Source organism: Macrobrachium rosenbergii, chromosome 36, assembly GCF_040412425.1.
Source record: "Macrobrachium rosenbergii isolate ZJJX-2024 chromosome 36, ASM4041242v1, whole genome shotgun sequence".
Classification (NCBI taxonomy): Eukaryota; Metazoa; Arthropoda; class Malacostraca; order Decapoda; family Palaemonidae; genus Macrobrachium; species Macrobrachium rosenbergii.
The window spans coordinates 4,356,719-4,370,122 of record NC_089776.1 but is presented as its reverse complement, the minus strand read 5'-3'; the positions used below and the strand labels follow the sequence as shown (position 1 = coordinate 4,370,122).

The 13,404-nt window shown below is 50.1% G+C and overlaps 1 protein-coding gene across 1 annotated transcript in view; it reads left to right on the top strand.

The window, feature by feature from the left end:
- Positions 1-1,607: 1,607 nt before the first annotated feature.
- Positions 1,608-13,404, top strand: part of LOC136856534 (E2F-associated phosphoprotein-like) — a 218,839-nt gene continuing 207,042 nt past the window's right edge. The window contains 2 exon segments of the mRNA XM_067134377.1: positions 1,608-1,768; positions 2,958-3,020. Of these exon segments, the coding sequence (XP_066990478.1) occupies positions 1,729-1,768; positions 2,958-3,020 (103 nt within the window). The 5' untranslated portion in view covers positions 1,608-1,728.

Genomic DNA, 13,404 nt, shown 5'->3' with positions numbered 1-13,404 from the left:
CCCAACTGGCCGAAGAGCAATTGGTTCCCTCTTCTTCTGGAGCTCAAGTTACGGTGTCATCAGATACCCAAGCCACAGCTGACTCAAATAGTGCAAACAAGGACTGTGTCAGCTTCCTCAAGAATTCTGAATGCCCTGGCTTTATGGACTTTATGAAATTCGCCGCTCAGAGAGGGGCGGATATTGATCCCATTAATACTCTGTTTCTTGAATCAGATAAAAGAGATTCTACCCTCAGACAGTATGATTCAGCAGTTAAAAAATTGGCATCCTTTTTAAAGGAATCTGAAGCCCAAATCATGACCGCCAATTTGGCAATATCATTCTTTAGGTCACTGTTTGAAAAGGGTCTGGCTCCGGCCACTATAACCACAGCAAAATCAGCTTTGAAAAAGGTGTTTTTGCATGGCTTTAAGGTTGATTTAACAGACTCATACTTTTCGTCCATTCCTAGAGCATGCACTCGTTTGAGACCAGTGACCCGTCCACATACGGTTTCCTGGTTTCTTAATGATGTTCTAAAATTAGCCTCAGAAATTAATAATGATCAATGTTCTTATTTGAATCTGTTAAGGAAGACCTTGTTCCTAATTAGTCTAGCTTCAGGTGCCAGAATTTCTCAGAACTGTCTGCTCTGTCTAGAGGTGTCAATCACGTAGATTTCTCTCCCGTCAGGAGAAGTTCTGCTTTCCCCAGATCAAAGATTCTTAGCAAAAAACGAAGACCCTCAGGATAGGTGGTCCCCTGGAAGGTTGCCCCTCTTCCACAAGACCTGTCCTTATGCCCAGTCGCTACCCTGAGGGCCTACCTACAAAGAACTTCTCAGTGTTTGTCTGGTCCTCTTTTTATCAGGGAAAAAGGTGGAACACTTTCTTTAAAGGCTATAAGACAACAAATCCTGTATTTTATTAACAAGCTAACCCGGATTCAGTCCCTAAGGTTCATGATATCCGAGTGGTGGCTACACCTCTACTAATTATTTTCATAATATGAATTTCGCTGAGCTGAAGAAGTACACGGGCTGGAAATCTCCATCAGTGTTTAAACGCCACTACCTGAAATCACTGGAAGCTCTGAAATTCCCTGCGGTGGCTGTAGGGAGCATTATCCCTCCACCTTAAATTAACCTTTAATCCCTATCCTTTCCCCCCGCCCGCCTGCCTCATTTATTTGCCCTGCCATTTTCTCCTGGACCAGACATGCCTCACAGCCTGGCTCCTAATTTTATGATGTACAATCTTACGGTGTTAGTTTTTATGTATGTGATATGTTATACTTACTGTGATTTAGTTTTAAGGCCGGAGGTACCCTTATAAGTTTTGTCATTTATTTAGTGTCAGTACCTCTCCACTATAGCATTAATGATGTACATAGTTGTTTTTCATGTCCTTTACTATAGTATAAATTATATCCCTAGTCATAACTAAGTTGTTCTGCTATACCTATAGTATTTAATTATATTTTGGGGATAATTAGAACTATTTTTAATAATGGTGTTTTTATACATGATCACCTAAATGTTTGTCACTTTTAGACTTTCACCAAGACTTGGAATGATTCTCTGTTATGATTTCACCGGCTGACACAGGGACGAGCTCAGAAAAGGGATTTTGACAAAGGAAAAATCTATTTCTGAGGGAGGCCCTGTGTCACCCGGTGACCCCCCCAGGATCTAGGTTTCCCTCCCCGAGTGGGCATACCAAGCTTGTGGGGGGGTGCTAGCCTGGAATGAGTTCAGATGGCGCTGGGGTCGTCGGTTGGCGGGCGGGTGAGTATGGGCGCTGGATCGGCTCCCCACATTCCGGGGTTTTGTCATTGGGATATCTTCAGAGTTGTGGTCCTGTGGCAGTGACAACAATCACTCACCCTTACCTATACCGACGTCTATTTCATTATAGATGTTCGATCTGGGGTAGTAACCCCAGCATTCCTGATAGCTTTTTCTCTGGTATATTTAGCAAAGATTTATACCTAGAAATATGTGCTGGATGGATATTTCACACGGGTGACACAGGGCCTCCCTCAGAAATAGATTTTTCCTTTGTCAAAATCCCTTTATTATACCTTTTCGTATTGAGAGTATGTGTATATGGAAACATGAGTAAATGTATTTATTGTGTCAGTGTGTTCCAGTATGAGATCATATGTCTTGGTACAATTTTTAATTTCATATTCACTTATCCATCACTGTACCAAATGACCTATTTGGTTCCAGTGCTAGGCCCTAGCCTAGACCTGGCATTTCATCGAAATCCTTCCTATGAGAGCTGATAGTCAACTCAGTGGTCTGGTTAAATTGTTTTAATAATAATAATAATAATAATAATAATAATAATAATACAGGCAGTCCTCAGTTATCGGTGGGGGATCTGTTCTGGGGGTGTGATGTTAACTGAAAATCGGCGATTTCTGGCGCTTTTTTGGCGATTTTCGGGCTTATTGGCGCTGAAAAGTGCCGATTTTTAGTTATCGGCGCCTCTGTTAAGTATGTATTGGCGCCAATACCCAATTATCGGTGCCGATAAGCTGAAATCAGCAATTTTTGGCGCCGAAAATTGCCGATTTTCGTCACTAGACAAGGGCCATAAAGCCAGATTGCCATTAACTGAACCCGCCGTTAACCGGGGACTGCCTGTCATAATAGTAATAATAATAATAATAACATATTCTTCACTACAGTACAGTATAGTGAAAAACCATTGACTAGTGATTTCATATAAGTTCCAATTACTGTGATTTAAAGTTGGCCCTCTGCTACAGATTTAAGTTTTAATATATTCCAGATCTAAATACAAGTGTTTTGTAAGGTTACTGTATAACTAGTTTTCATTTGTAATTTTTAAAGATTATTTTATGTACTGTTCAGCATCAAAGACCCAGGTAGACTAAGTGCCAGATAACTCCCAGCTTTCATGAAAAGGTTAATATGTTCCTTCAATGGAATTTTTTTGTTTCAGGTCAAGTAAAGAAGCAGATGATGAGACCAGAGACTTTAAAAGCAGAATTACAAAGTATGATAGGTATGTATAGAAGATATGTAACTTTATACAGTACTTGCAAACCATTATGTGCATATAAAAGGTTTGTAATTCTCAATGCAGACCATTTAGTATACTGTATTGCCTACTGTATATGCAATTGAATGAAGTAAGATACAGACAGTCTCCAGTTACCAGCTTGGGTTCCATTCCTGGATGAGCACTGATAACTGAAAATCGTTGTTAACTGAAGCCGTAAGCACTGCTCCAATAAACAGCATATTGGCGCCATTAACTGGTTATAGGTGCTGATAAACCACTTACCTACGCTGATAAACTGCTTACCGATGTTGATAAACCACTTACCGATGCTGATGAAACACTTACCATCGCCAAAAATCTGGTTAACGAAGCTGTTAGCCAAGCGTCGTAAAACCAAAACGCTGTTAACCAGTGCCACCGATAACCAGAGACTGCCTGTATCTAGTGCATGAAAGGTTTGTAAGTGTATGAAATACAAAGCATGTATTGTCTAAAAGATAAACAGTATAATTACTGCATATAAAATACCCATACAAACCATCTGGTGCAAAATTGGTTGGTACTTACAGTATTTGAAGTACAAACCTTGAAGTGGATAAAAGTTATGTTATATACTGTATATTTTCATGTATAAGATGACTATAGATAAGATGAGGTACAAAATTATGACAAATTTTCATGAATTTATCTCATATCTGTAGTATAAGATGACTGGTAAATTACAAAACCATCTGTGTATAGGCTAGTTTTTGCAACAACAGGTATCTAATGAAATATTGGTTATGTAAAGATGATGTTATTACAAATGCTGTTTGCTCCAACATGATATACAAACCGTCAGTCCTTTACATTAGGAATTCCTTTCAGCATAGGCTGGAAACGGCCGTTAAACTCTTGAGTAAGGTGGTTAGGCAGTAACTACCGCCAGGTAGGCAGGAATACCCACCTGCCCAGGTGTAAACATTCCAGTTGGCTTTCGGCTGTCATGCGTTGCAGACGTGGTTTCGGATCTCTTTGCCTGACTGTTGTTAAGCTCTTATTATTAGGTGTGTTTGATATTTGTTAATACAAACCCATGTTGTTCCGACACAATATACAAACCCTCGGTCCTTTACATTAGGAGATTACTTTCAGGCATAGGCTGGAAGACGGCCGTTGAACTTCAAACAAGGTGGTTTAGGCAGTTAACTACTGTCCGGGAGGTGGGAAACTTACCCGGACGTAAATATTCCAATTTGCTTTGGCCGTCGTAGCGACTATGGACGTTGTTCTTCGCTCTCTGCCTGACTGCATCTTATCGTCATTATTTTGGTGGGATCTTTCTTTTGTTTTTCAATGGAGAAATCAGCTAAACCCTCTTTCCCCAGCGTGTATGTCCCTGGGGTAGGGGGTAAAAAGTGTAATTCTTTTAGATCTAGAGTCGACGTGGACCCACATACACTCTGCACATCTTGCAGGGGCGTGTGTGTTCACGCGACTCACCTTGTGATTAGTGTTGTTTGTGGCCCTCCGAGCAGTGGCAAAGAAGTTTGAAGGGGAGGCGAGTTACCATCGAAACCCTTCCAAGGAGTCGTCTGAGGGAAATACGCCCGACGACGCCTGTTGGTGGCTAACACTGGATTCTTTTCTTCCTCCCGCGAAGCTTCCCCTCCTGGCTCCCCTCTCCTCAGGGGAGGACCCCCTCCCCTTCCTCTTTGTATCTTCGTTGGTGGAAGGGCGTGGGGAGAGTTGACCGCGACTTTCTCTCAGAAGTCTCTTCCTGTTCCGGAGGGGAATTTTTTTCCTGGGGTCGGGTAGAGGCTTCCATCTATAACCCGACTTATGCTTCAGGTACCGGACTGGATAGCCAGGCTACGATTCCTAGCTCTCCTGGCTACACCTGAGTATGCCTGACTCGGCCCTGGAGGGCCCTGCTCTGTCTTGCCCTGGCCCCTGTTGCCCCTCTCCAGTTACGACTCCACGGCAGTGACAGCCACGACTACCACCGTCACCTTTTCTCGATTTGTCCAGATGCCGGTTTCAGTGGCTTCGCATCTGGACACCCAGGTATCGGCGTCATCCACGGCCAGCACGCTGTTCCTTTCCACCTGGCTTCCTGGCACCATTCTCCGTCCTGGCCCCTCCTACATGGTGACGCCATCGCTGTCCGTGATTACGTGACTGTTTGCCCCTGTTGCTGACCCTGGACTGGCTTTGGACACTCCTTCTCGCTATGACTCTCCAGCCCGGCCCTTCGCCTGCCTCAATCCCCATCCCAGCGACTGTGCCTGACCCGAATGGCAAACTTGCACGGGGAGGCGGCGCCTGCATCCCTAGCCCCGCCCACTTCTGCTTCTGTTCGGCGCTGTGCTCTCCTTATCCTGGCAACGACTGGTCCAAGCCCCTGCCTCTCTGCATCCCGGGTTGCGCCATCTGCTGCTGCTGCTCCTCCTGCTGTTCCTACGGTTTCTGAATCGGCAGCTCCGATGTCCTGGATTGGGGATTTGACTGCTTTCCTGAAGCAGAGATGGTGAAGAAGAAGAGAGGTCTAGGAAGGTGTGTCTGCTGTCTTCGTCTTCATCTTCATCATCGTCGTCTCTGCTGCTTCTTCCTCTTCTCCTTCCGAGGCTTCCGGCCAAAGAAGAAGAAGCCTGTCTCTCCCCCAAGAAGTCTCACTGAGGTTTCTAAAGGTCTGCCTCCTTCCACAGGGAAGGCAGTGGGATCTCTCGTTGGCTCTCCCAGATCCCCGGATCAGGAACCTCTGCCCTGGCCTCCAGGCCAGGGATATCGGGAGCCAAGGGGGTGCAGACCAAGGTCCCTGCCTCCCCCGCTGCGCCTAAGAAACCTCCTGCTTCTAAGGCCAGCGAGTCCGCGTCAGACACTCATTGCGAGTTGCTCCAGTACCCGGGTCCCCAAGGAGACCTGATCCCAGGCTGCTACGGAGATACCTCTCGCCCGTACAGACCAGGGCGTGGGGACGAGAGAAAGAGTCGGAGCATGCAGGTGCTTCGACTCTTCCTGGTGGCACCCCTTCTAGTGCCAAGTCAGGTTCCCGGGACAAGTGTTCCAGCCCTCGGGTCCGAGTGCAAGGAGAGACAGGGAAGAAGTCCCCTGCTCAGTCTTCCTGAGAAGCTTCGGCCTCGAAGAAGTCTGGGGCGCATCCAGAGGACAGCGTGGGCTCGCGTCAGCCAGCCAATGCTCGGCTCCTCCCAGTCCCTGGCCATGTCCGCGGCCAGCCTGGCTCAGGGGAGATGGATGAAATGGCTTTGCTCTCGCGAGCCGCTCCGCTCTTCTCGGGGATTATTTCACCTGGGTTGAAACGATCTCCTCGACCTGAGGGCTGTCATCACCGCGGGTTGGTGACGCTCCTCGGCCACTGCCTCTACTGGTTCTGCCAGCAAGGGCCAGTGGGAGCGCACGATCTTCCTCGCCTGTCCCCCTCCTCCTGGGCTCCTCCAGGGGCGTGAGTCGGAGAGACAGGAAGAACTCTGAAGAGTTGTTCTCCTCAGAGTCCAGCGGCATGGGGTATGCACCTGGCTCGGTCCTCTGGCTTGACCAGGTCTTACGCCGTGTAGTTCAGGAAGGTCCTCAGGGGTCTGCCGAGGTTCCCCTCCTGCAGGGAGAGTAGTTGGGAAGACCGCACCTGGAAGGACTCGAGGGTCCCCTGCCCCAGGATGCGGACACCCCAGAAATACAGAGGACTTTTGCTGAGGTTATCGCGCTGATTTGTCAGCACAATGACCTCGGGGAAGGGACCACGGCCTCTTCTGTGGATTGTCCATCGCGCCTTCAATCCTTCTGGGGTCCCAAGAAGGAACCCAAGGCTTCGTGGGGCTGCCGTGGTCCGGGCTTGCCGAGGGAGTTCTCGATCAGGTGAACAGTCTTGTGTCTGGGCAAGACAGCTCCTTCGATCAAACCGCCGGACAAGCTTCTTCCACCTCCTCTGCCTCGTCAGAAGCGCTTCTATACTCCAGTGGAAGGGGGCGTTGTCAACTAAACAGGTTGACCTGGACCTGACTCGTTTGGATCCGGGTCTTCGTTGCAGCAATTGTCGGCAGAGAACATTCTCCCTCTCTCCCAACAAGAAGCTGCAACCCTGAAGCCACCGCAATGGCGGCTTTCCAGGCAGTCTCCTGGCTCGATCTGTGGTCCTTCACAGTATCGAGGATGGCTGCTTCCTCAGGCGCTATCATGCCTGGGAGGATTCTGCCTTTGGGAGACTGTGCCAGTCTGGAGGTAGGGCTATTTCCTACCTTGCCCACCAGACTGCAAACCTGTGGGCTAACCTGGTGTTAAAGCGAAGAGACGCTGTTTTCTCTCGCTTTGCCAGGTCTGTGGGTCCCGAGTCGGCAATTGCCCTGCGGAATGGACCGTTGCTGGGTTCCTCCTCTCTCTTCCCTAGGGAGTTGGTGGACGCCGTGGTGGACAAACGTCGGCTGATGACAGAACGACCGACTTGTCCACCAGGCAGTGGCTAAGACCTCTGGTTCTTCTTCTTCGCTCCACTGCAGCCAGGCCTTCGGGCCAGGCTGGCACTTCCTCGGCCCCTAAGAAGTCCCAGTCTTGAAGGGTTCCCTGGGAAACACCCAGCCTTCTTCTTCCTCTAGAAAGGGGGTTTCTCCCCCCTTTTCAGCCCCCTTTCCAGTCTGGTAAAGGGGCAAGGGAAAGAAGAAGAAGGGGAAATGCTAGGGGGTGTTCCCCCAAAAGCTGCCAAAGGTGGGGGTTGCCTGTCGAGCCATTGGGCAACATGGCAGCGACACGGAGCGAGACCTGGATAGTGGATGTCCTTCGGGAGGGATATCTACCACCTCCGAGTCTCGGCCTCCCCTCACCTACTCTCCGGTCCATCTCCGAACGCATATCTTGCAGGTTCATCGAAGGACATCGCACTACAGCAAGAAGTGCAGGCCATGCTGAGCAAGGGTGCTGTGGAAGTCGTGTCGGACCAGTCTCCAGGCTTTTACAGCCATATCTTTCTCGTGGAGAAAGCATCAGGGGATGGAGACCAGTCATAGACCTCTCTCCCTTGAACCGCTTTTCGTTCGCCAGACTTGGTTCACGATGGAAACAGCGCGTCCGTGCTGAACTCCATCAGGGAGAACGACTTCATGCTTACGGTGGACTTGAAGGATGCGTATTTCCAGATACCCATCCATCCGTCCTCTCGCAAGTACCTCTGCTTTGTCCTCGGGGAGTCGGTCTTCCAATTCAGGGCACTTTGCTTCGGGCTCACGACCGCTCCCCAGGTGTTCACGAGAGTGTGTTCTCGTGTCAGCTTGGGCCCACTCGCGTGGGATACGTCTACTGAGGTATCTCGACGATTGGCTGGTCCTGGTGAGCCCGCCGCAGTTGCTACAGGACAGGGATTGCTTCTCGAGTTTTGTCAGGATCTTGGGATCGTGGTAAATCTGGAGAAGTCAGATCTCATCCCCAAGCAGAGGATAAAGTACCTGGGCATGCTGATAGACACGGTGGCAGCGAAAGTCTTTCCCTCGGACTCTCGCATCAGCAAGTTCAGGCAGGCAGCACAGTTGTTTCTGTCACGACAGGAACAACCAGCTCGGCAATGGCAAGTCGTCATCGGTCACCTGTCGTCTTTGGAGAAACTAGTACCTCACGGGCGTCTTCATCTGCGGTCTCTCCAGTGGAGACTAAAGAAGTTTTGGTCCCAGTCCGGGACCCCAGTCCTTCCTCATTCCTCTTTCCGAGGAAGTGAGGAGGACCTGCACTGGTGGCTGGACGACAGGAACCTCTTGATAGGAGTATCTCTGCACTCCCCCTCCGACATGCTTCTGTTCTCGGGTGCATCGACCGAGGGATGGGGAGCACACCTGGAGGAGTTGCTGACTTCAGGAATGTGGCACTGAGACGACAAGCACCTTCACATCAGCATCCTGGAGCTCAAGGCATCCTTCCTGGCTCTCCAAGAGTTCCAGGATCGAGTGATGGGACACTCTCTGGCACTGATGAGCAACAATACCACGGTAGTGGCATATGTCAACAAGCAGGGGATTGGTATCCCACCAGCTTCATCAGTTGACGATGCAGGTGCACGAGTGGGCCATAGCTCACTCAGTAGAGCTGTCAGCCAGGTACATTCCAGGCAAGAGGAACGTCGTGGCAGACAAGCTCAGCCGCCAGAGCCAGGTGGTAGGGACTGAGTGGTCCCTCCATCAGGAGGTAGCGGAAAGGCTGTTCGACTGTGGGGGCATCCAGTCATCGATCTGTTCGCCACCCGGCACAACAGAAAACTCCAGGTCTTCTGTTCTGTCGTGCCGGACCCATGGGCAGCTGCGGAGGACGTTCCAACACCCGTGGGACAACCTTTTTAACGCCTTTCCCCATTCTGATTGATTTGCGGGTGATCAGCTTTGAGTGATGATCACCCGAACCTCAGAATGACTCTGGTGGCACCCAAATGGCCCCAGGCCAGTTGGTATCCGGACCTGATAGCTCTCCTCTCAGAGGCGCCGAGAGAGATCCCCTGGCCCAACCTGCTGCGTCAACCTCACGCTCAACGGTTCCACTTGGCAGTGCATTCCCTGTGTCTTCATGGCTGGAGGTTATCCACCATCTCTTGCGAAGCGAGAGGCTTTTCGTTATCGCGCAGCAACAGAGATGGCAGGATACCTCAGAAGATCCTCCGCAGCGGTGTACCAGGGAAAGTGGTCCGTCTTCTGTGGTTGGTGTCGTTGAAGGGTATCTCTCCGGTCGGAGCTACTGTTCAGCAGGTCGCGGACTTCCTCATCTTCCTTCGCCGAGAGAAGCTTCTCTCCGTTTCAGCTGTAAAGGCTACCGAGCTGCCCTGCTTGGCCTAGTCTTAAGGCTGAAAGGAGTAGATATCTCATCATCTTTCGAGATTTCTCTACTCATGAGAAGCTTTGAACGGTCTTGCCCACCTAGGGATCTCAGGCCCCCTGCGTGGGATGTGACTCTCGTGTTAAGGAGCCTGACTCGTACACCGTACGAGCCTTTAAGAGAGTCGTCAGACAGGGATCTGACCCTCAAGACTGTTTTCTTGCTTGCCCTGGCATTGGCGAAGAGAGTAGGCGAGCTTCATGGACTTTCCTTTGATGTTAAAACACTCGAGGGATGGGGATCAGTTACACTCGATTTCATCCCGGATTTTGTTGTGAAGACTCAGAACCCTTCGGTCCCTGACGACGACGGTTCGAGTCCTTCACGATCCCCTCCCTAGAGGACTTTGTAGATAATGATCCAGACGAGATGCTACTGTGTCCTGTTAGGTGCTGCGGCACTATCTGAAGAAGACTTGGCACCTCCGGCCTGAGTGTCGACGACTCTTCGTTAGTACTGGCTCGACCAAGAAAGAAGTGTCCAAGAATACCATTTCATTCTGGCTTCGTGAGATGATAAGGAGAGCGTACTCTGCTGCAGGAGAAGATGACACCGGTACACTCCGTCCGAGAGCTCACGAGGTCCGCAGCATTGGTCCGTCCCTGGCATTCCGGAAGAATATGTCGGTTACCACAGGTACTGAAGGCAGGGGTGTGGTCCCGACAGACTACCTTCACCTCCTTCTACCTCCGGGATGTTGCACACAAGTCCTTGGACACTTTTTTCCTTGGGTCCTGTGGTGGCTGCTCAACAAGTTGTGTAGCTTATCCAGCCTCTAAGCGGGACAGGTTGCATCTCGCCTATGTTGTATGGTGTGATTGGGAGATGAATCTGGAGTGACTGGCCTCTATTCCTCTCCCCATCCTAAGCTTCCTTCCCATGGGCAGGAGCTGGATGTGCCGTTACAAGCTAGATCTGGCGATCGAGGCAGGTAAGCACATAACTAGAGCTTCTGTTCTATTTCCTTTCAGGTTAATAGAAGCAACCCCACTCCTTCCTCTTGCAAGGGGGAGGAGGGAGTCCATGACTTTGAGACAAACCCAAAACTTGTATTTGCCTTTTTGTCATCCGACGTCTTTTCTTCCTAGCTTACTTTACATGAACTGACGTTTCCTCTTTCATGCAAAGGGGCCCAGAAGTCTGACAACTGATCTTGCGTTTCTTACAACCCGATCTTTTGTCAGAGGCAGTTTTTCCCTTCCTCGCTCTCACGACCAGGAAGGGAAGACAAGGTGGTGAACTCCAGTCAGTTCAGAGAGACTTTTTCAGATTCCTCCCTCCAATCAGTGAGTCTCTAATGTAAAGGACCAAGGGTTTGTATATTGTGTCGGAACAAATAACAATTTTTAAAGTAAATTGTATTTTTTCCTAACTATACAAACCCGAGGTCCTTTACAATTATGCCCACCTCATGCCACCCTCAATCTGTACCTGGGCCAAAAAGCAAATTGGAATGTTTACATCCAGGCAGGCGGGGCTCCCGCCTCCTGGACAGTAGTTAACTGCCTAAACCACCTTGTTTGAAGTTCAACGGCCGTCTTCCAGCCTACGCCTGAAAGTAATCTCCTAATGTAAAGGACCTTGGGTTTGTATAGTTAGGAAAAATACAATTTACTTTTAAAAATTGTTATATTTGTGATAACCTTGCATAAGCCGTCGTTCCCCTGAGCTGTGTCTTGGGTTTGACGGCCAAGGGCATATTTAGAGAAGCGTAACCGAGTGGTCATGCTTCTCTTTCAGTAGCCCTTTATTTAGATACTGAAGGCATTCCCCTGTACGTTCGGAGATATTAGATTGGGACGTACATTGATTGGGACGTAAGAATTCGCTTCCCATCCTGGGCTCCCGCCCTCCGTGTACAAGGGGCATGACTACTTCCTTCCTACTTGTGCTGAGTGTTCTTTTTCGCCACCTGTGCTTAGAGCTGCGGTGGGGGGAGGTTGCGGGCGTCGTTGGTAAGCTCGGTGTCCACAGCGCCTTTGGTGGCCTCCCCTCCGTCCTTCTCTCTCCATGTAGGTTCTTCCTTGTCTCTCCTTTGCCCTCTTCGCTCACTCGTTGGGTGAAAACCGCAAGGAGGGGGAGTTGGCTGCGGGCAGTTGAACGACCTCTTCTAGGGGTCTCCTCTCGCTGCGTAGGGCAGTTCCCCTCGTAGCGAGAGGAGTCTCCCTCTACAAATCATCTTTGCTCTTTCTTTCAGGTTGACAGTGAGCATCGCAGGCGCAGCAATAGTTGGCTAGATATCTCAGGGGCTATCTTGCATGATGGAGGCCTGACGTTCATTCATTGTTGCTTCAGGACTGACCACAGTAATTGGTTGGAATGACAGTTCCACGTTGGGATCGTTCCGACATTGTTCCCACCAATGTGGATCGATCGCTGTCATTGCTGGCCTTCATGTATGGCGTGGCACTCCCTCTGGCATATCTGTGGTCCATCTGCTCCTGCTGTTTCCTGTGTTGTGCTCTTGTTAACTCGACGACAGTCTCTGGGCGGCTCTTCCTGGTCTCCTGCCGCAGCTGCCCTGATCATTCCTGTCGCTGCTGGTGACTTTCATGTGACATTCCTGGCTTTTGCCGTAGCTCCTGCCTTCTGAACCTTCCATAGCTCCTACATCAGCTGTCCTGATTGTGCCTGTTGCTTCTCCAAGTGGTTGTGCCCGGGGCCGCTTCCGTTTGTGTTCCTGCCTAGCTGGCCTGGAGGTTATGATGTCCGCCATCCTGTAAAAGTTGACAGAGTACAGGTGAAGGAAGTCACCTGGTGGAAGTGACGTTCCTGGCCATTACGGTAGCTCCTACCTTCTGAACCGCTGCTGTAGCTCCTGCATCGGCTCTCCTGATTGTGCCTGGTGCTTCTCCTGGTGGTGGTGTCCTGGGCCGCTTCCGTTGTGTTCCTGCCTAGCTGCCCTGGAGGTTAAGATGTTTCATGTCCACCATCCTGTAGAAGATGTTGTAGTGAAGGTGAAGGAAGTTGCCCTGTGGAAGTAACCGCTGTCTTCTTCAACTTATCTTCGATTTCATCTTCTGCTGCCTCTTTCCTTCCTCTCCCGAGGTCCAAGGGGGTCCCGGAATCTGGCCGAAGGAGAGGAAGGCTGCTTTTTTACCCTTGATGCCCTGGGACGTCTAGGGACTACCTCCTTCCTGAGGAGGCAGTGGGTCTCTTGTTGGCTCTTCCCAACCTTTGGGTTAGGAACTGATTCGCATAACCCTGGGCTTTGTGTTTTGGGAGCTGCAGGTGCAGACATCGGTTTGCGATCCCATTCCCACTCTGGAGGTTCTGCCTCTAGGACAGGGGCTGCTTCAGGCACTCGTTAGCGAGCCGCTCCGAGCACTTGAGATTCTATGGGATATTGAGTATCCCGATCTGGTCTGGAGAGTACTCTCCCCAGCCCAGTTTGGGAGCAGTGCGAGAGAAAGGGCCGAGGCACCCAGGTGTCTCAGCTCTTCCTGCCAGCACCACAAACGCTCCCCGAGTGTTTACCAGTGTTCGGTTGGGTTCCCAGTCTGGTGTCTCGATCCTATCGGTTTGAACACCAGAAGAAGCAGGGAAG